The sequence below is a fragment of the Juglans regia genome, chromosome 3 (assembly GCF_001411555.2).
Source record: "Juglans regia cultivar Chandler chromosome 3, Walnut 2.0, whole genome shotgun sequence".
Taxonomy (NCBI): Eukaryota; Viridiplantae; Streptophyta; class Magnoliopsida; order Fagales; family Juglandaceae; genus Juglans; species Juglans regia.
In genome coordinates, this window is record NC_049903.1 from 18,964,494 (window position 1) to 18,992,237 (window position 27,744).

Sequence of the window (27,744 nt, forward strand, 5' to 3'; positions counted from 1 at the left end):
ATGACTATAAAGGTGGAGAGACAGTTAAAAAGAAAGGGTACATCTAGGTATATTTTGGTTTCTAATACTCCTTGGAAACTAAAGTGGGACAAAAATGATCAAGTTGTAACAAAAGGGAAGACCGAACCACCTAAGGGAAAAGATGAGGGTGAGGTTGAAACCTCAAGAAAAAGAGAGAACGGGTTCAAAAACAATTGTGAGGCCGAGAGTTTAAAAAAAAGAAAAAAAGAATCAGTTTTGATCCACAAGATGGGCTTTAAAGAAGAAAAATCAATTTTGATCCACTTGATACATGCTGTGGAAGATATAACTTAGAGTTATTGTTTGATCCTATTGTTATTGAAAACTTTCAATTTATTAAAATTATTTAAATGATTTATTTTATTAGTTTAGAATAAGTGGGCTTGAGGATACTTGACCCACATATGTCTTATTTCTTATGAACTAGTCTTTTCGGAAAGGTCTTATATTTTGGCCAATGGTTTATTTAGAAAGTTATTTTTTAGGAACTAGGATTTAATGAGGTACTGTAGCGAGTTACTGTAGTAGTGGTACTATAACCGCTGCACTATTCATCTAGGGGTAGTTTTGGAAGAAATGGCTTTAATTTGGTTAGGGTTTTAATTAGCTTTAGGTTTAAATACTCTTTGTAGTCTCAGTTTAAGAAGTTTATGAAATTTGATGAATTTTTTTCATTGTGAGTTTAGTTTTACTCATCTTGTTATTGATTGAACTTTTGAACTTATCGAAGGTAAATCACAACCTTTGTGGCATTCTTACTTGTAATCTGGGTTCTTCAGACGGGTTCTTCAACGGGTCTAGATTTTAATATAATCTAGGTTCTTAAAACGAGTTCTCATTGAGTCTAGATTCTTCATCCATTGACTTTATTTTGACTTTCTTGGATGAGTTTTCAAACTAATTTTAGGTTCAAGAGATTCTATCTTGTGGGTTCGTATCACTAACCATTTGGATGTCCAAAACCCTTTCATCCATACAGACTAGATGAGATAAAACTATTTCATCTAGCCATCCAAACCGAGCCTAAATTAGGTTGTCAGTTGATTATGAAACCATTAACTTAATTTATTTTGGGGTTTCAAAAGTGAAACCCCTAAACAATTTGTGTGATTTGTATGATTTTAATTTGATATGATTTTTACATCATGTCATCGTCAGGTGTTTACTTGTTTTCCGAATCTTTCAATGCATGGATAGTTCATCAAGTCCAAATACTAGCTGCCCTACCCCTACACCCATGGGCCGCCAAAGAAAAAAATCTATTTCCATTGTGTGGAAACGCTTTACCAAGTTAGAGGGTGGTGACCCCAATGACCAACAAGTAAAGTGTACTCATTGTGATAAGGTTTATGGATGTTACTATAAATGACAAGTTACATTTGAGTTGAAGAACCATTAAGAAGAATAGTGCAAAAAGCTTCTGATAATATGTTCTTTACTTGAAAAGTGTCAGTCTAGATTGGAGATTGAACTTAAGAATATGGCAGATGAGAGTAGTGGGGGAGTACGTTGAAGGGGTTTGTGAAGTATGAATCAGAGGGGTGTATGACTCATTTAACTTGAATGATTGTAATAGATGATCTATCATTTCGGTTTGTAGAGGGTGAAAGTTCCAAACTTTTGCTAAGCACTTGGAACCTAAGTTTAATATTCCTTCTTAATTATACAGTATACAAAGAGATTTATTAAGAAACTTATTGAAGGGTTAAAGAATTTGCCTCACCATTGATACAAGGAGATCGGTCCAAAACTCAAACTATATTTCTTTAACTTTTCATTTTGTAAATAGTGATTGGTAGTTACACAAAAAGGCTCTCAAGTTTTGTTTAATCTTCAATGACAAAGGTGACACCATTGGGAAGGCAGTGGAGTCTGCAATAAATGAGTGGGGTTTGGAGTGGGTGGTGAAAATAATGGTTGACAATGTCTCGACTAACGAATCTAAAGAACAAGGTTAGAGAGGACTATATGTCAATATTGGGTGGTGAGTTTTTGCATGTTCGATGTTGTGCACCTATCCTTAATCTTATTGTGACCGACGTTTGAAAGATGCTCATGAGTTAGTTGCAAGAGTAAGAAATGCAGTGAGGTTTGTGAGATCTTCACCGGCTAGGCTTGAGAAGATCCAGATCTTTGTTCATGCTGTAGACACTTAATGCAAGAAGATATTGTGTCTTGACATCCCTACAAAATGGAACTCAACCTTGTTGATGTTAGAAATGATTGAGGAGTATAGAAAGACCTTTGATGCCATGGGTGAGGAGGATAAGCAATATGTCTGCTACTTTAAAGAGGATGTAGGGGGATCAAGGTGGTCCAATGATTATGATTGGAAAAGTATCCACGTTTTTGTAGAATTTTTAAGGCTTTTTTTATGAGGTGACATGCACCAATTTTAGGTCTTGTATGTAACATCTAGTGAATACTGTCAGCAAGTCTTTCAAGTGAAAGAGCAATTCGATAAAATGTCTGAAAGTGTTGATCATACCTTACGGATTATGACATTGAGCATAAGGTTCGAGTGTGAGAAACATTGGGGAGATTTGAATAGGATCAACGTTTTTCTATATGTTGCTATTAGTCTTAACCTGTGGTACAAAATATGATGGCATGATGTATGACTTGGAAAGCAATAGCAGGAAGGGATGAGTGGATCAACTTGTGTGGTAAGGGTTAAGGATACCGTCAATAGGTTGTATGATGAATTCACCACATTTATGGGTGTTAATATAGAGGTTCCACCATCCACTATATTGCCTCTTCCCGAAACTAATAAGCTGAAAAAGCATAAATGGGATGAGAGGTTTCGTGATACCCTCGAGCTTTGAAAGAATTTAGATGGCCAATTAGACAAAGACATATACTTGTTAGCAGACATATAGCCATATACGTTGCAATTTGATATCTTAGTTTGGTGAGCGGTCAATGTCGTCAAATATTCCATTCTTGGAAAGATAACCTATAGTATTTTGGCCATCTCTATTTTTACTGTAGTCTTAGAATCTGCATTTAGCATCGAGGGGTACATATTTGATTTATTTTAGAGTTTATTGTCTCCTAACACTGTAGATGCTTTGATTTGTACTCATAATTGGATCAAAGAGAAGGCAATTCAAGTTTCGAAGGTGGTAGACTTTGTAGAGAGCTATGAGAAATTTTGATCAGTCTCGAAGTAGTAATTGCTCTTAATTCATTATTTTGATTTTGCTTATAATAAATTGTGTTATATTTATTTGACAAACTTAACTTCAAATTTAATTTTTGTAAGGACAACTTGGAGAAAAAGATTCCATCTCAATTTACATCGGTCTCAATTTGACTTTCATACAAAAATCCAAGTGTGATTAGTTACTAAAGCTGAGATGGAGTTACAAATGTATAATATTACTTTGAAATGGAAATATGAAACGGAGGCATGAGGGGTTGAATTGAACACAAAAAGCATGGAGGGCGACTTTGACTAATTGCTTGTTCATATCATGATAACTTCATGAAACCATAATTGAAATACTTAAATTTTATTTAGGATTATTTATCAACACGTGATATGCGCCTCGACTTGTCCTGTTCTGCATTTTTGTTCCTAAAAGTCGTCTTCTACTTTGTTGAAATTACAATCTTAATTTTAGTCAAAAAAATATTACCCCACTAGTCATAAAAATCTCAAGCAGGATCACGACTTTGGTTTTTTTTTTTTAATTATTATTATTGTAATCATTTAATGATCACATTAATTGTCAGTTTTTTTTTTTTTTTTTTCTTAAAGAAATTGTGAACTTTTTTACAATCCCAAATGGGACATTTTTAATGATGATCATTGATAGCCTCCTGGAATGCCCCTTTGCAATCTGACATTGCCAGGCTATATATCTAATGGATATATATATATATATATATATATATATATATATTCATGCAGCTTGCCTTTAATAATCATTTTCTTGGCATTGACTATATATATATATATCTATATATAAATATATATATATATATATTTATATATAGATATATGCTTTAAGGAAGTTGTCTAGTAAATCTGGACTGGCTCTAGAGGCAATTTCTAGTTCAAACTTGGTGTACTGTGTCTCGTGTATTGCACCATGGCTGGTGTAAATCATTAGTGTTGGAAAAAGCACAAATGCTGCATTTTTTTACTTCTAAATTTTGTAATCTTCCAATATATTCTAATACGCCGCCCAAAACTACTCGGTGACTAAAGCAAGTAGACGTCACATATTACATTGTAAATCATGCATGTTGCAATCTTAACCTTTAAATAATGACCAATTTGGAGGTATGATCACATTGATCGGTTGGTTTTTGTTATTAATTAGAAGCTGTCTTCTATATATAATATATATATGCGCTAATGTGAACTGAGTTCCTTAATTAAGATCTGCACACTAAAACATAAAAGAATTGCTATAAGTTTTATGGAATTTTATCAAATTATCACTTGCCTCAAAAGTTTAAGTTAACGGAAAACTGTAAATTTAATCATTTATATTTATCTTAATACTCTCTCAGGTGTGGGTTAGACTCTTTAATAAGTACTGATATGTAATTAATTGAGTGAAGTCATAGCTTAATTTTAGAATTTTTATTCTAATAAGAAACAATCACTTGAGACCGAGCGAACTATAGCTCGACATTTCGCTCGAGCAAACTCTAGACAGATTGTTCACTAGACACGCCGCTAGAGCGAATGTTCATAATTAGGATTTTATGTGCCATACAATATAAATATATGTTATTTTTCATTGTATTATGACTTTGAGCAGCCAAAATATAGATAGAGATCATTTTGTGAGATTCTTGAGAGTTCATTGGGTGTATTTGGATTCTTAGATTGAAGATTTTATGATTAATCTCTTGTACTCCACCTTTGTTAATAGTGAATTCATTGAGACCGATCCCACCAGTAGACGTAGGCTCACACTGAGCCGAACCACTTAAATCTTAGTATTCTGAGTGTGATTATCATTATCTTCTTTTGATTTGCTTTTGCTATTTCACTTTAACTTAGCCACTATAGCCACTTAATCCCAACAGTATGTATGTATAGCCAAAAGCAATTGTGATTGGCTTGACATCATTCTGTTTGCTTGTCGACCGAATAAAACATTTAAGCTTGCATATCACACTAAAGGAAAACTAAAGCAAAAATAGTAAGAGACTCTAGTTTTTAATGTCACCCCTAAGAGGTATTCCCGTACTGGAGGGACGTAACTTTGAATATATGCTTGCTCTTAATCTTTGAAAATCATTGCCACTTGAAAGTTAAACCCGGAACACGTTCTTTTACTTTGAAACCAGAGTTTTATGAGAATTAAATAAAAATTAATTACGCACCTATTTATAGTGTTTCAAAGCGTGGAAGTTAAAACAAAAAAACTAGACTTATGACAGAGATGGTGAAGTCTCCGGATAGGAAGAAAATTCTATTCAGAAAAGGCGCATGGAGTCCTGAAGAAGATCAGAAGCTGAAAACTTACATTGAGCGATACGGCATTTGGAATTGGAGTCGGATGCCAAAACCTGCGGGTCGGAAAAAGATAAACATAATTCAATTTCAATGAACTTTGTCATCCGGGTGTGTTTTTTGGAGTAAATATGATTCTGGGAAGGATACTTTGATCATCCTGTTCTTTCTTTCTTTCGTTTCTTGTAGGTTTGGCAAGGTCTGGGAAGAGTTGCAGGCTCCGTTGGGTGAATTACCTAAGGCCTGATATTAAGCGTGGAAACTTCAGCGAGGAAGACGAGGAAACTATACTAAAGTGGCATGAAGTGCTGGGAAACCGGTGAGTACTCGAATGGTGTTTTTAAGATTTCTTCATTGGAGCAGTGTTTTTTGATTGCACATTTGCGTATTCCATACCACAAAGGTCATATATTCCCGGGAGGACAGTGGCCATTTAAGTAATTTCCAATGTCTTTAGAACTACTTCAGAGATAACAATAGTTAATTTTATAAATTAGATTTTGCAAAATCACCCAAAACAATTTTCACAAAATTACATCTTCTCTGAGATGGCTAGTGGCAGCACTATTTGGTGTTCTACTGTTTACAAAACCGAGGGGCTGTAGATGATCAGCTTCAAACTTCTCTTTTATTTTTGTAATATGAACTCAGATAGCGCCTCTAATGTTGATCAAGCAAAGAATTTATAAGCCAATTTATAAGCCTATACAAACAATGATTAATACAAGGAGTAAAGATAGATGTAAGGCAAAGGAGATTGAGTTCTCTCTCTCTCTCTCTCTCTCTCCAGGTAGGTAGTTCAAGATCAAATCTTCTAGACTTGTATTCCTGTTAAAGAAATGCTGATGTTGAAGATATCGTAGAATCATTTCAGAGCATTTAACCGTGATGAAAGAAACATATAGCCTAGAACTTCTTGATTATACTTGGTGTTTATAATGCCCTTCTTGCGTTTCATATGTTTCAGATGGTCTGTTATTGCTGCAAAGCTTCCCGGAAGAACTGACAATGAAATTAAAAATTACTGGCACACGCACTTGAAAAAGCGCCTCAAGAATAATTCCTTATCAACAACTGTACCACAAACGGTTGTTGATGTTAACAAGAATAATTCATCTGGGATTCAAGATCTTTTACTTTGTGATGCCCCTAAAGTTTCAAACTTGGATGGCACTAGAGATATTATACCGATGTCACCGCAGCTGTCAACAGATCATGATCTATCATCTTCAAGCACTGACCCTGCTGTTGAAATCGATAGAAAACAACCGATAGAGGAGAATTTTGGTTCATCTAAAACATCTGAAGAGCTCCAAACTTCATGGGAGCAGACACTATCAGTTCAGGAGCAGGACATATTCATGCCAGAGACAGATCCTGGATTTGTCTGTCCAACTACAGCAGTGTGGCTCCAAGACCCCATATATCATCCATATAGTTCCTATAATGAGTTTTGGGTCGATTTATAAATGGAAGCAGAAATGCATGGCATGTGACAGTATCTTTGCTAATGTTGATTTGAGATACAGGAAATTGTGTCCCTTTCCTCAAATACATTTGATGTTTAGTATGTATAAAGGTCCAATCTAATGTGGCATTGTTGCTCGTGTGCATTAGTGGCATTAACACAACACCAAGAACTGGTTTGGGGGTGATGACTCCTAATGTTGGAGTATAGCTTCACAAATTGAGAAAATGGAATTACAATCTAAAGAAGCACGTGTCAAAGTAGGAAAAGATGTAAAAAGTTAGTTAATTTTCTGTTACTGTATTTTATCTCTATAAATACATTCTGTACTTGTATTAAATAATCAAGTAAATCATAAGAGAGTCTTTTTCTTCATCTACTCTGCCTCTGTTTTTGTAATCATCAAGTTTTAATTCCAAGTATTCATAAGAAAGTTGACACCTAACACAAACTTCAAAACCTTCCCAACGACGATTACAGAAGGCCTGAGTACGGAAACTGATCTCTGTACAAGCCTGAGTTCCACCTGTGTCACTGCATTAGTACTCCAGCACCCATGATCAGTATTACCACAAGCTAGCTCACAGATTCTTCCACAGAATGAATGGTGAAACGGGGAAACTACGGTTGCACTTTAATATGGGATGATACTTGGACATCTTACACATAATACTGCTAAATTGATACAGATTTATCCAGAGCAACAAAATATTAATTGCTGATGATTGAAAAATTGAAAATAATTGTCTCCTTTATGTAAGAAAACTCAATTATGTTTCCCATCACGAGCCCGAGAAGATCACTCAAATCCAAAAATGAACTCTGAATAGTAGTGTTATGGATGTATTTCACCGCCACCACCTCATGATGCAACCAAAGAGTAGAGGGCTTGGGGGTTCGAGGGAACGCCTTCGATGCCTAAGTCAGTGACTAAAGATGATAATAATAATAATAATAATAATAAATCCGATCTCTTTTACGTTCCTGAGTTCTCCTTTTATATAGAGTCTCTCAACCATTTTGTTGCTTAAGTGATAATAGATATATCTATTATTCAAATTCAAACTTGGGGATGAGGATTCTTACTCTAGTGAATTGTTATAATAACTGTCATTCCTTTACCGCCGCTGGGTGGTTACTTGGTCGGTGATGGGAAGTGGGTTGGGCCCTTCTTGAATTTAACGGGCCCCTTCAGGATTGACACTTAAATCATGAATAAGGTGAAGGCCCAGACCCGTACTGTATGGGTGAGAGGAATGTCCTCTCCAAGTAGGCTCCAAGAATCCTAGTGCTCCCTCTTGCTAGAAAGGATAGGTGCTTTGGGTGGCCCATTCTAGTTTCACTTTAGGGTGAAATCCCACTACTAAGAACATTTAGGACTTACCAAACTGTTCATTAAATACATATTTATAGTATCACATAGCATAAATCCTAATTTTCACTTTTTTGTGCTATTCGCTCGAGCAGAGTGTCGAGCCCGCTTCGAGCAAACTCAATATATGAGTTTTGCTCAAGTGACCTGTCGAGCGAGTGCCAAGCAAACTCTCGTACCGAGCTTCACTCCAGCAACCTATCGAGTGAGTGTCGAGCGAACTTTCTACTTGATGCTTTTTTTATCACAAACAATGCCAAATCCTTTTTAGGGGAGATTGCCCCTGGACCCCCACAAGGATTTAAAATCCATCAAAATCTCATAACACATCCTTGTCGGGTCAGATCATCAAATCGAGCTGGCACGCCAACAAAACTAGGCTCTAAAAACCCAACAATCTCCCATTGGAGACTGGTTGCAGCCAACACATCATCATCGCCTCCCAAACATGTAATCCTCTACCTTTGCAACTCACAACCCTTATCTTCAAGCTATATGACCAATTGAAGTTGCACACAACCTCAATTCCTCACGTACAACGCCCTCAATCAACAGATCTACAGGGCAACTCTCAAATCCCAATGCACTGAGAATATATGGTCTCGTACAAACTCTAGCACACATCAAGGGATTTGTACCTCTCAGTTGACAAATTATGAGAGTTTATGGTTTAGATTTAACAAATTAACATGCAAGTTGGATTTAAATTTGTTACATATTAAGAGTTTTGCATGATATGAGAAAGTTAGAAATTGGAGGTGTAAAAATAGTTTCTATTTTCAATAAGTGTTGATATTTTGTTATGGAAGCATGATTCTATGGTCTTGATATTCGTATATGTTGATCTTTAGGACTTTGATGTATATGTTAGGAAGTTATTTTTGTGGATTAATGGTTTTGATCTTGGTGCAACGAAGTTTTATGCAATATAAGGCTCGGATAGGACATAAACTTGAGGCTCACTGTTTGCTTTGTGTTTTGATGCAATTTTTGCCATGTGATCTAAGGTTTAATTCTTAGATCATGTTTAGAACTTGAATATGAGGTATATAATATTATTTTTTGAGGATTTATTTCATGAGAAATCTTGATCTAGTAGTTTGATCTAAAATCAAAGCATGTGATACTCGATTTTTGAAGTATGCAGACCAATTATGTTGGTTAATGTTTTCTGATTTTTGTGGTCTCTGACTTGTTTGTTCAAGAATTCTATTTCTTATGATTTCCTTGTGAGTATGTTAAGAGTATGTTTATGGAATTTTGTAGTCCTTTGAGTTATTGGAAAGGGAATAGTTCCAAATGCATCAAAATTCATCTCATCTAATCATTACAACTTTTTCAAATTTTCACACAAAATATAATAAACAATTTAAGTTTTTGAAATCCCAAAACAATATAAATATTAAAAAATAACATTCTAACAATATTTCATTCAACTTTCAACTTTCATATCAACTCATCTCATCTCAACTCATTATCTAAATCTCCCCTTAGTGTTTTGGCACTTTTCTTGTCATGAGAAGTTTGTGATTTTCTTTTTAAGCATATGTTTTATTTCTTAGCATGATGTTAAAACATAGGATCTGATCTTTATTTAGATGTTACTAAATTGGTTTGAATATGTGGTTTGAAGTTCTATATAATAGCAACAAAAATCAAGGCTTTAGCCCTAACATGTTTTGGCCTAAGCCTAGTATTTATATTTGTGTTGTGTTTTAAATTTTTCTGATTAAATATTTAGATTTAGGACAAACTTTACATAAGGAATGTAACTTTTGGTGAGTTTTGGAGTTATGATGCAAAATCCTTAAGTTATGGATAAAATCCTTAAGTTAAGGGTAAAATGGTCATTTGTTCAAAAGTAGAGGGGTAAAATGGTAATTTTACTTTTAGTCAATAATTTTAGATTTCTAAGTTTGTTAAAGAGGAGTTTCTAACTCTTAAAAATATATCCTTTTAGTTCACGTTAATTCACGCTAGTTTACGTCACGCGTCAATCATTGTAAGTTGGCCTCTAACTTACACTCGGGATACTTGTGTATGTATGGTGATACAAAACCATCATTCATGTTAGTTAGGTTTATATATATATATATATATATATATATACACATGTTAAGTTACGCCTTGCTATGTTTTCCTTTAAAGTACATAATCTATCCATTACATATTATGTCATGTTTAATTGTTGCACGCCATGTTATGCTAAGTTTTTTGTCGTACTTATATGCCACGGCATGTCATGTCGTGTCATTTGTCATTTCCTTTCACACCACGTCATGTCACGAGCTTGGAATTCATCATGAACAATATTATTTTCAAGTCAGTTGAGTCTTTTATGTTTATCACGACTCTAAGTACTATGATGAGATAATATCCTAGTGGAACTCTATTATTCACGCTGGAGTGTTTAAACTGATGCGAAATTCATTAGGTTGATAAAGTATCTTCAACGGGCTTCGAATGTGGCCTAAATAACTGGTCGTTGGAGCGAAGTTAGGCACTAATGCCAATGGTGCCAACCACAATTAACGTTCATGTTATACACACTCAAGTAGGTGCATATACTTGTTACGGGATGCACACATTACGTACTCACAACAATTGCAGATACATATGGTGTGATGCGTATATTAACGGTTTCACAGCTAGTGCAAATACCTGTGATGTGATGTAGTGTCGGCAGGGGCACATTGCTCAATGAGACCTGTATAGAATCCATATGTCGTATTTAATTAACTAGTTTATTTATGGGAACAAGATTCCAAATTCATGTTCAGTTTAGTTTCAATTCACATCATGTTTATTTTCACGTTAGTTTCAGTTCATGTCAGTTCAAGTTATGTCAGCACATGTCATGTTATTTGCCAAGTCATGGCACGTTTACTCATGTTCACATTAGCATTCATATCTTTTTACTGTCATGCATACATCTGTAAACTATTAGTTTAAGTTAGTTGTTAATTTGCTGAGATTTATAATCAAATCTCACTTGGTAGTCCTAACTACAATTCTTTCCAGAATGGTAGACCATGTGTCAAGAGTAGGAGGACCTACGGAGGATCATTTGGATAAGGACGACTAGATCGCAACACAACCACTAGGAGCTTATCATGTTGATGCTCCAATTTTTGGATATGATTATGGCTATCCTAACCGAGTTGCGCAAACTACTCCTTAGGCTAACTTAGTCATTATTATGTTAACTTTATTATATATGTGAGGAGCCACATCTCTACTACAAATGACATTACAGACATTTTGGACAAGTACTGTAACTTTTGGACGTCAGTTATTGTATGCTTATGAAGTTTACTTATATTAATTTGGGATATGTTATATATGATACATAGTATTGCTCAAGAAAAAATTATCCATTGCGAATGTTGCATATTGTTATATATATGTTAGGTGCATCTTTATCTGTCATGAAAAGAGACATGTAACCTTGTGTTGTATGTTTCGACGCTTCACATACTGTATTGCCATCCCCACACTCTGTTATAGACTTTCATACTCCCCCCATTTTACTAACATCTCCTTCACTATTTTTCCTTCCACCCTCATCAGCCTCTTCCAATTAACCACCTCCAATAAACCAGTACTAAACTTAGGATTCCTATCACACTCCCTTCTAGCCCACTTTTCCTCTTTCTGTGTTCCTCTAAAACCTTAATCATCTTGTCTCTTATATCTCACTCCAGCTTTCTTCTTCATATATGGGTTAGCATGTAGCCATGACCCAAATCAGACTTCTCCCACTTGTCGATCCCTTTTCTGATTCTCCCTACCCAATGATGACTTGCATAATTTTTTATATTTTATCACTTTTTAACTTTAAACTTTAGTCTAAATACCATATTATTGGACTAAAATGCTAAAATGTTAATAGAAATAAATGGAATTAATGTGTATTCTTGAATTGAGTTTCTATTTACTTTGGGATACTCCTGAGCAGATTTTTATGTTTAATTTGAGAGTTTATAAAAGAACAAGTCCAAACCCGTTCAAATTCAAAGGACTTTTAAGTGGGCAAGACGTTGGAACAACCTAAGAACTTTCAATGAGTGTAGAATTCTTCAAATAAGGATAATGATGGAGTTTGAGAGTAATTTGGATCAAAATCTAGAACGCGCTAGCAGACAGCATGGACACACTTTAGTATTTTAATCATAACTTTCTACTCCAATATTGGATTGATGCAATTTTTGATGATTTGGAAATATATCTTAAAAGGCTATAATGTTGTCTCTAATAAGGTTTTCTAAATTCGAATTCCTAAAGCAGGTACGTGGCTGCCAAGTTGAGTCCTAAAATTTAGACAATTTTGTGTGCGGGAATATAAAGACATTAGAATTTCTTTCCTACCCTATTTAAGCATATCATTAGCACGAAATTGGGGAGTTTTTTGAGAGGGGCATTTCTTTGGAGTTTTTCTTTTTAGAAGCTGCGGCTTGCGAGGGACGACACTGCGGACTGCGAGGAGCATTTTCAGTGTTCATTTTCTTATATTCTCCTCTCAGAAATTATGTTGAATTCGTTTATATTGAATTTAATTTTTAGCATAAACTAATTTTTTTTTATTCTAGGAAAATGATGTAATCTAGTTCTGAACTATGCTTGCTTTTCTATGTTAATTTGAAGTAATTTTCTTCTATGTTTATCTGATTTATTTCGAGCTTATTGCTTCTAATTAACTGGCTATTAATTAGATGATTTTAATCTTGTGATTTGCTGTCGAAAGAGGGAATTATAGGATATATCTTAGATATTTCGGCAAAGGTAATTTTAGAGATCAAAAGATTTGTATGAACCTATATAGTATTAAAATCATTGGTCTTATTGCTTTCTTACTTTATTATTTTTTTTTATAGAAGAGTTGGAAGCCACCTGTCCATTAGCGACCCCGTCCCAATTTTATTAATAAACTTCACTTATGGCGGAGGAAAACCGTGGTAACAAAACTGACACTCAGGATACAGACCATCCCTTGTATCTAAACCAATAACCCAAAACCAAAATTACAAAGCCACCTAAAACTGTAGACCCATACTAGCATTCCGAATACTTGAAACTCAAAAAAAAACCTGCCTATAACTGCAAAAACAATACCCAAACCCGAACCACTCTCCCGAGAAGACCTTACTTTATTAATTTGCATACTCTTGTGTAAAATGTTGAACAAGAATAATTTCCAATTGATTATCGAAAGAGACTTTTGGATGTTTGTGGAGATTTGCTAACAAACAAAGAGAATTAAATTCAATTAGTTAGATGAGTAAAGCATAATGAGGGATTAGGTGAAATCAATTTCCTAGAAGTTTTCTTTCCCATTGATTTGATCTTCGAACAATATCTTTCTTTTCCTTTAATTATTTTCTTTGAATTAATTTTATATTAATTTTCAATTACAAAAATCTTAGTGACTTTTCTAAATAAAGTCGAGATTAATATAATTTTGGTATTTGTCAAAAGTAAGTTACCAATCCCTGAAGACGATACTCTTCTCATCACTTTACTATAAAACTACGATACTATGCATTTGTAGTTTTGCACCGATCACCCAAACATCCCTAAGAACCATGAAGGAAACCTTCCACACGAGAAACAAATTCGTGATAAATTTTCATATTTTAGGGGTACCCATAAACAAATTGTTCTTCCTCTCGCAATCTATAACAATTTGGACCATAAGAAAATTACCCCACCCACACCCATCCACTTGCACATCAACATTAACAACTCAACCAATTGACCCACCAATCTGTTCACCCCACTCTCTTTTCATGCAAGCCAATAGTAGATCATGCATCTGAACCCAAAAAATCTCTTGGGTAAACCTCATCTTATGTGGTTGAATGAATACATCGAATAGATTGAGTATAATGAGATTGTTATCAAAGAACCAAGGATTCCCCTCCCAGCCCCTTTGTTTATCTACTTGGGTAGCAAAAGTAATCATAAAGGTATTTGCTCTTACCTCTTGAAACGTTGTTGGCTTGCTCACTCTCCAGAGTTTTGCCATAGTTGTATCAATTATGTCCTTCCCAATATTCCTCTCAAAGAAAATGTTTCTCCACTAAGCTCCGATCGCTCTTGTTCCTGACTTCATCCAAGATGCCTTCTAGCACTTGGATACATGGAATCTCTTCATCGGTCAACCGTAACCTCTTCCATTTCTCCACCAAGACTTCCATCGCTTCACCACTAACCACGAAGGTGACTAGTGACTATGGCTCAATAACCCAGTAAGGAATCCGTGTAATCACCTAACTTCTCATCTACCTTCTCGAAGGAGATAGGGGAGAGAAGAATCACAAGTTCACTCTAAACATTAATTCTATTGAGTTGTTTAGTTCTTATTGTTTCTTAATGCTGCTGGATTTAGGCACTTTAGATGCGGGTTAATTTTGTATTTGTGTTACTCAGAGTTTTGGATTTGATGGAGCTATATGTATCTATATATGTAGATTACACACACATATATATATATATATGGATAGATATATACGCACATACATAGTTATATTCTCTTTAATTAAATGTGAATATTGTTTACCTTTTATAAGATTGTACAAGTAACAAGATAACAATTTCATCTCATGAGATAAATATATTTTCACCCAAAACATAAGCAACTATCCCCTACTCTTTAACTTTTTAACTTCAAATGGATAATAAATTATGGAAAATGCTAGTATGATTCTCAAATGTACTCACTCATATATTTTTTAGTTTATTTTATTTTATTTTTATTTTTCTTAATGGTTAAGGAAGTAGCTAGGCCTGTGCAGGAAATCGTGTGACTCGGCCCGTCTGCGAGACTCGGCTCGTAAATGATGGTTTTAGCTATTGCTCAGGTTCGACCCGTATAACGCGGTGACCCGACTTTTATATAACTTTAGAACACGTTTTATTCTACAAATGAAACCCTAGCCCCCCTCCTAAAGTCCCTACTTTTCTTCATCACGACGCCATCACCATTGCCTCTGTTCCCCATCGTATGTACGTCATCTAGATGGAAAACAACTTATCTGCCTACCAACATTGAACAATCTTACTTATCTACGTGGGCTCAAGGTAAGAGCCCATTCGAAGTTGGAGCAGCTTCAACATTATAGGAATAGAACATTTCTACACACTCGATATGGGAAATGCCCTGCCGTTTAAGAAGAGATTTCCGTATCAGATCCATAGGGTTCCATTTGGTCAACCGATCAATGCATGGAAAAATCAGTGATGAGCCTCCGTTCAATTCTCAGTCAAAGAACACGATACAAGACCTTTGAAATATATGGTAATTTTTATACGAGAAGCCTTCGACATAAAGATATTTTATGAAGCAAATTCATGTCTTGTGGCGTCCCAGTTTGTGAAAAAAAAATTGGTCCTAGATTGCCTTTCTTAAGCTTTTGCTTTTATGGGTCGATTTCTTCTTTGTACTCTGTTACTTTCTTCTACACAACTCTTTATTACAAAGGGAGAGAGAGCGAGAGAGAAGTGCATATTGTAGCTCCCTAACTTTTCAGTGAATGTAATTATATATTTGTCTATTTGTATTTGAATCTGATTATTAAAAAGGGGAAAAACACACGGGTTGACCCAATAAAAAATGTGCAAGTCGGTTCGGGTTGGGCTCAAATCTTGAGCGGGTCCTCGAGTTGCAGGCCTAGAAGTAACTATTAGTAAATTTGTATATATTTTTTAGTTTTTTCTTAATAATTAAAGATGTTTAAAAAATACTTGAAAGGAAAAAAAAGAAAAGAAAAAGAAACCAATTATACTGGTGGACATATTTGGGACGTGCACCCTAGCATTGTCCAATAAGTTAGATGTCCCGACTAAATTTGTGGTCCCTCCTAACAAAATGTTAAAGTTTCATTCCAGACTATTAGTTTATTTTCTATGTTCCATAATTTTATTCGATTAGTAAACCCATATGATTGAATAAGTATGTTCTTATAGGTGAAATATTAAGAAAAATCAAGCATTTGTATTGCATATACTAATAAACATAAAAAAAAAAACCATGAAGTGGAGTTAAAAAAGTATTCTCTGAGCTCTCTCGGTGGAGAAAGACTAGGTGAAGGAAATAGTCTCGGCTCACTCTGCTGAGTGAGGGAGGACGACTCTGCCCTAGCTTTATTACCAGTAAGGTTGGGGTAAGGTGACAATGGAGGATTTGGAGAAAGGTTGGGACAAACTTCATCTCACGGAGGAGAATGAAGTGATTGAGGTGAATACAGATTATATGAGCAAGGTGACAGAAAAAGGGAATAAAAGCTTGGTAGGAAAATTGTTATCGGACCGAAAAGTGAACAAGGAAGTGATTAGATCAACTATGAACAAGATATGGAGACTGGGAGGCTCTTTCATTCTCTACGATATTGTTCCAAATATGTTTGTAATATCTTTTGAGAATCAGAATGATAGACAGAGAGTTTTAAAGGGTAAGCCCTGGTTATTTGATAACCAGTTGTTTGTTTTGAATTCGTTTGATGGTCTAACTCCCCCTCAGAAGATGAGCTTTGACTATGAAGAGTTTTGGGTACATCTTAACAATCTACCATTGACATGTATGACAAGAGAAGTGGGGATGCAGATTGGAGCTATGATTGGAAGTGTGAAAGGAGTAGATATAAGGGAGGATGGGATCGGTTGGGGAAGTTATTTACGTGTTAAAATCGAAATAGACCTGAGGAAAAAAATTACAAGGGGTCGAAATGCTAATGTAATGGGCAACAGAATATGGATTCCGCTAAGCTATGAAAAACTCCCGAAACTATGCTTTAAATATGGTAAAATTTGTCATGGTGTAGAAGGTTGTATGGAGATGGAAGGAAGTAATGATAAATCCCAAATGGGGTATGGCTTCATTCTAACCATTCTGGAAGGGGGAAGTCCTTGGAGTCTTCTAGTAACAAATTTAGTGAGAAAGTGGGAGAAAGTGATGGTGGTTTTCACAATGTGTCTGCTACTGTGGTTGAGAAGGAGACTGAGGAAGCGAGGAAAGGGTCACTGGGCTCAAAGGGTGGAGATGAACAGCAGGTGCTTGATAAAAACTCTGAGACAAGTTGAGGAGCTTCCGGGGTGTCGTGTAGTGACTAGTTTTCAGCAACTAGACTATGACAAAGAAATGGCTGAAACTTATGGGGGAGTGGGGAGGAGGAGGTGGAAGAGAAGGGCTAGAATAGTGGATAAGAAAGATGTAAGAGATTTAGTAATTGGAGGAAAACGCAGACTGAGAAGTGAGGGCGATGATGAATGATGTAAGAGAGTCTTGAAAAAAGGAAAAATACATGAGGAGGATGGGGCAATTAAAAACGATGTGATATTGGTGGAGGCTGCTAGTCAGCCCCACCAACAACAATGAAAATACTAAGTTGGAAATGCCGGGGGCTTGGGAACCCCCGACAGTTCAAAACCTTCTCCTGTTGGTGAAGGAAAAGAAACCCAATATGGTATTCTTAATGGAGACAAAGTTATTAGCTTGTAATGTTGAGGGCATCAAGAGGAGATTTGGATGAGAATGATGCTTTGTAGTTGACTCTATGGGCAAAAAATGGGGCTTGGCATTGTTGTGGTGTAGGGATATGGATGTGGAGATAATCAACTATTCTCAACACCATATTAATGCTGCTGTTATGAGTGAAGAGAAGAAGCTGCTTTGGCTGTTCATTGGCTTTTATGAGCATCCCGAGGTTAGTAAAAGGAAAAACACATGGAATTTCTTGTCTTTGTTAAATCCCTCTATTGATAAGCTATGGTGTGTAATAGGGGACTTTAATGAGATCTTGTGTCAAGATGAAAAAATGGGTAGAAGACCTAGGCCAGAGGCTCAGATGGTTGAGTTTAGGAAAGCCTTAGAAGAAAATAGTATTTTTGACTTAGGGTGGAAGTGCAACAAATACACATGGAGTAGCAAGCATATGGATAGTACATTTACCAAGGAGAGGCTTGATAGGGCTATTGTTAACCTCCAATGGTCTAAAATTTTCTGTGATAGAGTTGTGGAAGCACTGACTGTATCTCAATCTGACCATAAGGCATTACTTCTAGATTTGAGACAACAAAACTTTGTGAATAAAAAGAAAATAAGGGTATTTAGATTTGAAGCAAAGTGGACAAAGGATGAGGAAGGAGTATCTATGGTAAAACGGGCTCGGGTGAGGGCTGAAGCACATCAAAATCCAGGCATAAATGTCCAAGGAAAGTTGCATAGATGTAAAGGAGACCTAATCAAGTGAAGTAAGTTGACAGAGAAAGAGGCTGCTTTGAATATGAAGTAGAAAACTGAGAGGTTGAATAGGGAACAAGAAAATGAGGGGCCATATAATGTTGAACTAATCAGAAAGCTACAAGAAGAGATGGGATCTTTGTTGGAGCAGGAAGACTTAAAATGGAGACAAAGAGCTAAGAAAACATAGTACCAATTGGGTGACAAAAATACCAAATTTTTCCACTCTTGTGCTACTCAGAGGAGAAAGAAAAACCATATTAAGGAAATAAAAAATGTTGAAGGTAGAATGGTGACTGAGAAAGAAGGAATAGAAGAGGTGCTTTATGATTACTTCAGTTCCATATTCTATTCAACACAGCCAACACCAAAAGCTACTGAATAGTGTCTGAAGGAGCTGGAACCGAGAGTGACAGACTTGATGAATGCAGAGTTACAGAAGGGATTTAAAAAGATTGAAGTGGAGGAAGCATTGAAACACATGGGATCACTGAAATACCCAGGCCCTGATGGCTATGGGGCTTGTTTTTATCAGGCTTATTGGAGCACTGTAGGGGAGGAGGTGAGTAGGGTTGTGTTGAGTTTCCTAAATGGGGAGGGAGTGTTGGATGAATGTGTTAATAATACTTTCTTAGCTTTGATCCCCAAAGTTAAAAAACCCTCAGTTGCCAGTGAATTCCGACCTATTAGGTTATGTAATGTGTTGTATAAACTTGTTTCAAAGACACTTGCTAATAGGCTGAAGAAAGTACTGCCTGCCATTATTTCTAGCAACCAAAGTGCCTTTATACCAGGAAGACTCTAATGGACAATGTGATGATAGCCTATGAATCTTTGCACACAATGAAAACAAGACAAAAAGGTAGAATTGGTAGCATGGCTCTCAAGCTAGATATGTCAGAAGCCTATGATAGGATAGAGTGGAGATACTTAGAGGCAGTAATGAGAAAGTTGGGATTTGGAGACAGATGAGTATCTCTGATTATGAAGTGTACTGTGACTTACTCAATCCTTGTTAATGGGGAACTCGAGTAAATTCTAAAACCCACAAGGAGAATAAGACAAGGGGATCCTATTTCCCCTACTTATTTATCCTTTGTGCAGAAGGGTTAAGGTCTTTGATTAATGCAATAGACATTCGAGGGGAAATAAGGGGAGTATCTGTTTCAAGAGGGGGAACAAAGATTAGCCACCTACTTTTTGCTGACGATTGTGTAATTTTCGGGAGAGCAAAGGTAAAAGAGTTGATAAAAATTAAAGAATTATTGAAGAAATATGAGCAAGCCTCAGGTCAATGCTTAAATATGTAGAAAACTTCTATATTTTTTAGTTCAAATACTGCTGGAAATACTAGAGCACTTATTCAGAGGGCAGCAGGGGTATCTATATGTGGAAGTTATGAAAAATATCTTGGCCTCCCAACCATGGTTGGTAGATCAAGGTATAATACTTTCAGGAACTTGAAGGAAAGAGTTTGGGCTAAACTTAGCAGCTGGAAGAACTCCTTACTGTCACAGGCAGGAAAAGAAATATTATTGAAAGTAGTGGTTCAAGCAATACCTACGTTTTCCATGAGTGTTTTTAGACCTCTACAAAGGCTTTGTAAGGAAATAGCATCTCTCTTGGCAAGATTCTGGTGGGGTCATAAATAGAATGATAAGAAGATCCAATGGAGAAGTTGGTTTAATATGGGAGAATCAAAAAGTAATGGAGGTTTAGGCAATGCTTGTAAAGCAATTTTGGAGAATGCTGAAACAACCTGACTCCTTAGTGGCTAAGGTAATGAAAGAGAAGTATTTCAAGAAGGTGGGGATAGTTGATGCAAAACTGGGGTATGGGTCTTCATTTATATGGAGAAGCTTGTGGTCATCATTGGGGTTAGTAAATGAGGGCTTTTGTAGAGAGTGGGAGATGGAAGTAATATAAGTATTTGGAGGGATAAGTGGCTACCAACTCAAACCTCCCAATGTGTACAATCAACTATTAAAAATCTACCTGCTAATTCAAAAGTGCAGCAACTTATTGATATTGAAGCTGGGGTGTGGAAAAAGGACCTGATCCTTAACACTTTCAATGGTGAGGAAGCAAAAACTATATGTGGTATTCCCTTGAGTAAATGGGGAACAATAGACAGATTGGTGTGGGGGTGCTCAAAGGATGGTAAGTTCTCTGTTAAGAGTGCTTATCATCTAGAACATGAAAGTATGAGGAAGAGGAAAGGGGAAACTTCAAGGGGATATAAGGTTGGGAATGGGAGGAAGTTGATATGGGGGTTAAATGTCCCAAATGTGGTGAAGCATTTCTAGTTGAAGACAACTCATAATTTGCTACCTACAAAACTAAATATGTACAAGAAACAAATCGCAGAGTCTGATTGCTGCCCAATATGCGAGAGGGAACCTAAATCAATTATCCATGCTGTATGGAGTTGCCCAACTGCCTCAGATGTGTGGGCTAAATGTGAAAGTCCAGTGCATAAATTGTGTGTTTCAGATTATGTTTTTTGAGGATTTGTGGGGTAAACTCAATACTTTTCTCAAAGAAGATGAGGTGGAGGTGATAGCTTGTATTATGAGAAAGTTTTGGATGAGAAGAAATTCACTACTGTTTGAAAAAAAAATTGATCACCCAAGAATTAACATTTATGCTGCAATACAGGGACTAAGAGAGTTCAAGATGGCCCATCACCAACTACAGAAAACTCAGATGATAAGGAATGCTGATAGAAGTGTCAGAGATAGAATTTAGGAATGCAGTCACGTGCCTTACAACATTAGTGCTTCTAGACTGGCTATTGAAAGGTACGGATTCAGAAGCCGAGAGCTGCAAAGATGGCAATTCCAACAAAGGAAGAAGCGATCGAGTTGTCTGAATGAAAACCGATCTACTAAGGCCCTATTGAATTAAGCGGGAGAAAGCTCAATTGATGGAAGGGAAGAGAACAGCTACTACAGTTGGGAAAGTTTCTTTGGATAGAAGGAGGGGTAAGAGAAGAGAGGAAGGATTTGGATTTCCTTGAGTTTCTTTGAGACCAATTTGATGGGCCTTTGCTCGCGGAAGAACTGGGCCGTAATAGTGAAGCGAACTCTTTACATAACATAAAGTGAGTCAACTTGCTCGATGTAGGCTTCTTTCTTCGATAATTCTTTTGAAGGATGTCGCTATAAGTCTCAATGATCACTTACGAGTAATAGCATGGCATTTTGAATTCGATATGAGAAAAAAAAAACCATTCAATTATATATCGAAAGAGTAGTATGAGATAAGGGGCATTTTCGATTTTATCTGATCTATCGAAGACCTTATTGACCAGATTGATTTGTCCACTTCGACTTCTCTCTTTCCTGTCGACTTCTTCGACTATGGATTTCGAGGTATGTTAGTCCGACTTCCCTATGTTAAGCATATAGCCATTCCTTTCCTAAAGAGGGGATTCGTACTAAGAGCGGTTATTCCGAAAACAACTTATTCTTTCAAACAGCCGATTCGTGAGCACAAACGATTTTATAACTGAGGATTTCCTTGACTCATTCTAACGGTATAAGAGGGGATCCTCGGTGTCAAACAGACAAACAGTTCACCGATCGGGCTTACTTATTCTGTAGGCAGGTTGCCTCCTCTTAGTAGACCCTTTTTGAATCCCCTTATGTTTAGGAAAGGAAAGACGAATAACTTCAAAGCTTCAATAGGAATAAGCTTACAGATAAGATTAGCTGAGAGAAAGTGTTTCCCCCTCTTCCGTCTCCCCTCGGGGGAGAGACTACTACTGCACAAACTGACAGCGGAACTCGAACTACTACAACAACAACAACTGAGACGACTTGTAGATATGTCAGTTACCTGGGTTGAAAAGAGAACTCGAACTCCTTTGTTACCGTTCCTTTCAGTTAAAGTTAAGGAAGAAGGCTGCTCATAACTCATTCACTGGAATCTTGCGAGAGCGTTCGTGCCTCATACCTATGAGTCACTTCAGTTCCTGATTGTTGAGTCGCATGTTATGAGTGTTACTTCCTGGAATTAATTCATATATTTTTTATTAACTTGTTTCAGGGGGATCCTCCCCCCGAACCCCCTGTTTCATGGGGCACATCCCCTCGAACCCCCTGAATGAAGAAGTACGAAACAGTGTGAGATCGTTGACTAAATGGGAAAAACTTGAGGAAAGGGTGGTGAAAGCAAATTGGGATGATGCTGTGGATGTCAAGACTAATAGAGTAGGAATTGGAGTGGCTGTCAGGGACTCAAATGAAGAGGTACTTGCTTGCCTCTATTCCAAATTTGCTCATAATAGTAACCCAAATATAGCTGAAGCTCTGGGTTTAAGGAGGGCAGTAATTTTATGTACTGAATTGGGATTATCAGATGTTTTGCTGGTGGGGGACTCATTATTAATAGTGAATGCTACAAGAGTGGGGAAGAGATAAGGGCTAAGTATGGTTGTATTATTGATGATGTGAGGAGAGTTATGAATGAGAGTTATGAGGAGAGTTATGAATGAGAGTTATGAGGAGGGGTATACGTTTTGTTTATAGAGAAGCAAACAACACAGCGCACAAACTAGCAAGGTTGACTCTTAATTTTTCTGATGAAAGGATATGGATAGAGGATAGTCCAATAGAAATTGCTAATGATATACTTGTGGAAAAACATTGTAATGATTGATTTTGGTATCAATGAAGGAAGTATATGTTTGATTAAAAAAAAAAAACATAAAAAAAAAAGAGAGTAGGTAGTAGGACTCACAAAGTCGTTAACTCAATTAGGTTTAGATAGTGAGTTGAGATGAGATGAGATGAGTTGAGATTGAAAGTGTAAAATATTGTTAGAATATAATTTTTTAATATTATTATTATTTTGGGATTTGAAAAAATTAAATTGTTTATTATATTTTATATAAAAATTTATAAAAGTTGTAATGATGAGATAAGATGAGTTAAGATTAACTCTCAATCCAAACCGAGTTTGTCTCGTTTGGTTACGCAGTTCAGATGAGATGAGATGTTTTGTTAAAAGTTAAAGAAAATATTGTTATAATATTATTTTTGTTTTGAGATTTGAAAAAGTTAAATTATTTATTATATTTTGTGTGTAAGTTTGAGAAAGTTGTAATGATTATATGAGATAAGATGAGATTAAATAGTTTGATTTTGTGTAACCAAACCAGCAATGTATTCCTTTGGCACTTGGTCTCCTAATTTCGAGTATTATATGACTTAGGCCTCATTTAGATACTAGAACAATTTCAAATTTTAAAACAATAATAATATTAAAAACTAATATTTTAATAATATTTTATTTAACTTTCATCTAAAACTATCTCATTTCATCTTACTATCTTAAAATTTGTATCCCTTATTTGATTAAAAATAGAGTCTGGAAATTATATGAAAGTATGTCAACTTTTAAAGCCAAAGGAAAACGTTTTCTTTGTAGCTTAGAGCATCCTCAATGGATTAGTCAATACTAAAGGACACTTTTGATGAATGTTAAATGAATTTGGCTTTTGTTTATTCCATTTGTCCCCACATTTTAATAGCTATTTTTTCTTTATATAATAATAAAATAATATAAGATGAATTTAACTTTGACTATTCACATCAAACCCCCATATTAGATTATCTATTTATTTATTATATAGTAATGAGTAATTAATAATTAAAAAATATTTAATTTTTTTAATTATTAATTTATTTAATTTTATCATATTTTTTCATTCTACCTATTATATATTAATTAGTAATCATATTCTAATTAAATTATATTAATTAGTAATCATATTCTAAACAAAAAAGAGAAGGTTTGGTACCATTCGAGGCCCCCTAGCACATGAGCTGTGCATTAATGGTTTTTTTTTTTTTTTGAGTAAACTAAAGCTGTGCATTAATAGTTAGAAAATAGATATTTACTTGAAAATAGTTAATTTACTTAAAGCCGTGCCCCCTAAATATCACATGGTAATATTACTTTCATTCAACTTAAAAATAGATATGAAAGCAGAGAAATAAATAAATAATAAAAATACATTTGGTGTATTTATCGGAATTAACAAATTTGAAAATTTTTGGTGTTTACTGTAGCTAAAATTTAAATATTTAGCTAATCTATTGTGATGATATTTTGAGATCTAATAGTTAAATATGTGATAATAGCAAAGCAAGACCAAAACCCAATAAATGGATAATCCGCGTCTCTTACTCCCAATTGCATTCAAGCCCATAAGTTCACAATCCCAAGGAATTGTATTAAACTGGATGCCTTAAATTCGAAACTCTACCTTCACACTCACGAGGTCATTGATCAAATGGACAAGTTTTTCCTTGAGATGCAATTTAGAAAAATTCTTTGTCAAGAATATGTTCACGTTGGAATTATGTTCTGTCGAAGAGAATTTACCAAAGATTATTTGTGGAGGACCAGTGCAAGTACAAGTGCAACCCCTCATCAGGAGGCAACAACCATAATTTCTCTCTCTTCACTTTGATATCGGTGAGAGAGCTGCGTGTATGCAACGCTGTTCCTCTCTTCTCCCAGTTTTTATACATTTCTCTTTAGAGAAAAGATACTTACAATTATGAATTACGTAACCGTCACGTAATCGTTTTGAAAAAAATGAATAAAATATGAAACCTACATGAAAAAAATTAATTTTTTAATAGTAAACCCTATTCTTTTTCAAAGCGATTACGTACTTCACAGTTATATGTAGAATTACTCTCTCTTTAACCAGGACGTGCATTTGGGTATTGCCTTCTCAAGATGAAAATCATTACCATTTTTTTTTTCTCTCTTATTTTAATTTTCCCCAATAGAAAATCATTAGTGATATTATATTCCACCCATTCCAAGAATATTCAATTTTAAAATATGGTCTCTGTCAAATGCCTTCTAGCTAACCAGTCCACAGATAAAACCCCAAGAACCATTTGAGAATATTCTTCTATTTTTTGGGGAACGAGCCTCACCGTTCCTTCTCCTTTTTGTTCTGGTTTTTTTTTTTTTTCAGAACAGAGTAGTACAGAGGGCTCCACCAGTGAATTTATTATCCTCAGTCTGATCAGCTCTGCTTAATCTGCGTTATCTTGAAGCAGACACCATGCATTCAATTTCCGCCGCTTGGTGTCTCTATTTTCTGTCCCCACAGTGTTGTTACTCATGTTGTTGATATTCTCGCATTCCCAATGGGTGCAACCGCGGTCCAACACGCTCACTGGGGTCCTTGTGCTCGCCACCGTATCTAACGTTGACTCGCACCTTTCCACTTCAACCACCATTTCTTGCATACCGTTGAAGCATTTCATCAAGTTCTCCTACAACCCACAGCCTTGAGTTATAAGCATGGAAGAACGAGATAACGTTGACAAATAGATAACAAAATATTAAAAAATTTATTTTCACTTACTTTATTTACGTATTTACAAGTCAAAATCGAAGCTTTAAAAGAAGGGAATTGCAATGGGAACAGCTCATATGAAGCAGAAAGAAGCGCGGATGCCGCAATTATCGAGGGTTTGTGCTTTAAAAGCTCAATTTCTGTGATGAAATCATGAACATAACCACATGATGAGCTTTATTCAACAGAAAATTGTAAAGAAGTAAAGAATAGGAGCATGACTATAAGAGAGTTAGCACCATTATGGGATTGGAAGATGATCTCTATTGCTCGAAGTTTGAGAGCTTGTCTCAATGGTGGGTCTTTGAGTTGGAAAATGGATAGAAAGAAGTACAGAAATGGGAAAGGTGTCAATGATCTCATTCGCCAATCCAGAGCGTCAAGTATTAGAAGTTCCATCTTATTTATTGCCTGCGTCTCAAAGCAGCAATCCTTCTCTCCCTGTTATATTGTTTAAGGATTAATTGCAAAATATAGTTCCTTTTGAGTAAAACAGTTCACATCAAACATTCTTTTACCTTGAAATCAGAGGGCAGGAAGGGAATGCTCTTCATCTTCGCAGCAAGAGAGAGGCACGACAATGCGAGGAGTCTCAGCATCCACGGCTTTTCCTGCTGCATAATGGGGTTCAGATATTTTACACCATTAATGCTCTTGATTTCCATCATGTATAGGAATATAAATGAAAATAAAATATGATGGAGATTCAGAACCAGATTGTTCATTTACCGGGATGTCTTGCTTTGAAATGAACCGATTCGTGTAATTGATAGCAAGGTAGGGTATGAACGGGTCCATGTTGCGGGAACGCTGCGCTTGTGAAGTAGAATCAATTTACAATAAAGCACAAGACTATATATAACGAGAAAATCTTGGTTTCTGAATCTATGACATACATATACATTATATATATATATATATATATATATATATATCTACGGTGGTGGCCGTGATTACCTGCAAGATATAAGAAATGGCTTCGCGGCGGAAAGAAACGTGGAAATCGCTGGTTTTAAAACTGCTTAAGAATTCCTGCGATTGCATGTGATCAGATTCAGAGGCGAAGAGATCTGGGATAGCATCAGATTGATGCTCTTGGAAGCTTGTTAGTGGGTCTTCAAGCTCAAACTCCATCCCTCTCTCTGTTCTCTTTCTTCGTTTTTTTTATTCCTCGGGGGAGGGACGAGGGAGTGTTTTTTACGTGTATCTGTGTGGGTTCTGAGACTGCAAAGAGCCAAGGGGAAAGGGAGTAGGAAAGAATTGAGGCCAAGTGAGTACTAATAACGAGGAAAAAGAGAAGCTTCGCTTTCTGTGTTTAAAAAAGAAGCTCTGCAAGTCGTCTGCTGCACTTCTCAGTTTCAGTCCTTTCCACTGCTGCATTTACTTTATGTAACAATCTTGATCCCATTGTCCCACTCTATAATAATAATAATAATAATAATAATAATAAAAAATAAAGTGTTAAAGAAATGTACTTGTCAAAAGTTAATTGGTGTGATAAATTGGAAAGATTTCCAGTAATTTTCTTGACATTGAAGGTATTTGTGAACAAAATTCAAGAACTATAACTTAAAGAAAACTTTGATTTCTTATGGACATTGACAACTCTGAATGTTTGTTGTTTAGTGAATTCAATCAATCTTCAGCCAACTGATTAATCTAAAATAGAACCACTTTGGTTCATAAATTTTTAAATATTATTTAGAAGCAATTAGGTTTTTTTTTTATTTTCAGAAAACATCTTATCTCATTTCATCTCATTATTATAAATTTT

General features: G+C 35.7%; 2 protein-coding genes and 1 long non-coding RNA gene across 3 annotated transcripts; 2 read left to right on the forward strand and 1 right to left on the reverse strand.

Annotated features, from left to right (window-relative positions):
- On the forward strand, window positions 1-21,870 carry LOC108999062. The gene is made up of 3 exons (XR_001997420.2): window positions 1-12; window positions 13,819-13,821; window positions 21,769-21,870. It is a non-coding gene; the product is annotated as an uncharacterized LOC108999062 (long non-coding RNA).
- LOC108999061 (transcription factor MYB8-like) lies at window positions 5,433-7,210 on the forward strand. The gene is made up of 3 exons (XM_018975855.2): window positions 5,433-5,565; window positions 5,693-5,822; window positions 6,471-7,210. Exons 1-3 carry the CDS (start codon window positions 5,433-5,435, stop codon window positions 6,970-6,972), a joined length of 765 nt encoding a protein of 254 aa, XP_018831400.2. The 3' UTR covers window positions 6,973-7,210.
- A 3,516-nt stretch (window positions 21,871-25,386) lies between the features above and the next one.
- Window positions 25,387-27,310, reverse strand: LOC108999058 (putative cyclin-D6-1). The gene is made up of 6 exons (XM_018975851.2): window positions 26,928-27,310; window positions 26,700-26,780; window positions 26,489-26,584; window positions 26,210-26,411; window positions 25,980-26,110; window positions 25,387-25,887 (listed from the first exon to the last, which is right to left on the reverse strand). The coding sequence occupies exons 1-6, from the start codon at window positions 27,102-27,104 to the stop codon at window positions 25,645-25,647; spliced, it is 930 nt and encodes a 309-aa protein (XP_018831396.2). The 5' UTR covers window positions 27,105-27,310; the 3' UTR covers window positions 25,387-25,644.
- Between the last annotated feature and the right edge of the window lie 434 nt (window positions 27,311-27,744).

Excerpts from the sequence above, each read along its gene's own strand:
- LOC108999061 (XM_018975855.2), top strand. The coding sequence starts at position 5,433 with ATGGTGAAGTCTCCGGATAGGAAGAAAATTCTATTCAGAAAAGGCGCA. Across the intron at positions 5,566-5,692 it reads TCGGATGCCAAAACCTGCGG|GTTTGGCAAGGTCTGGGAAG; the intron begins GTCGGAAAAAGA and ends CGTTTCTTGTAG. Across the intron at positions 5,823-6,470 it reads CATGAAGTGCTGGGAAACCG|ATGGTCTGTTATTGCTGCAA; the intron begins GTGAGTACTCGA and ends CATATGTTTCAG.
- LOC108999058 (XM_018975851.2), bottom strand. The coding sequence starts at position 27,104 with ATGGAGTTTGAGCTTGAAGACCCACTAACAAGCTTCCAAGAGCATCAA. Across the intron at positions 26,781-26,927 it reads CCATTTCTTATATCTTGCAG|CGTTCCCGCAACATGGACCC; the intron begins GTAATCACGGCC and ends TCACAAGCGCAG. Across the intron at positions 26,412-26,488 it reads TCCTGCCCTCTGATTTCAAG|GGAGAGAAGGATTGCTGCTT; the intron begins GTAAAAGAATGT and ends ACAATATAACAG.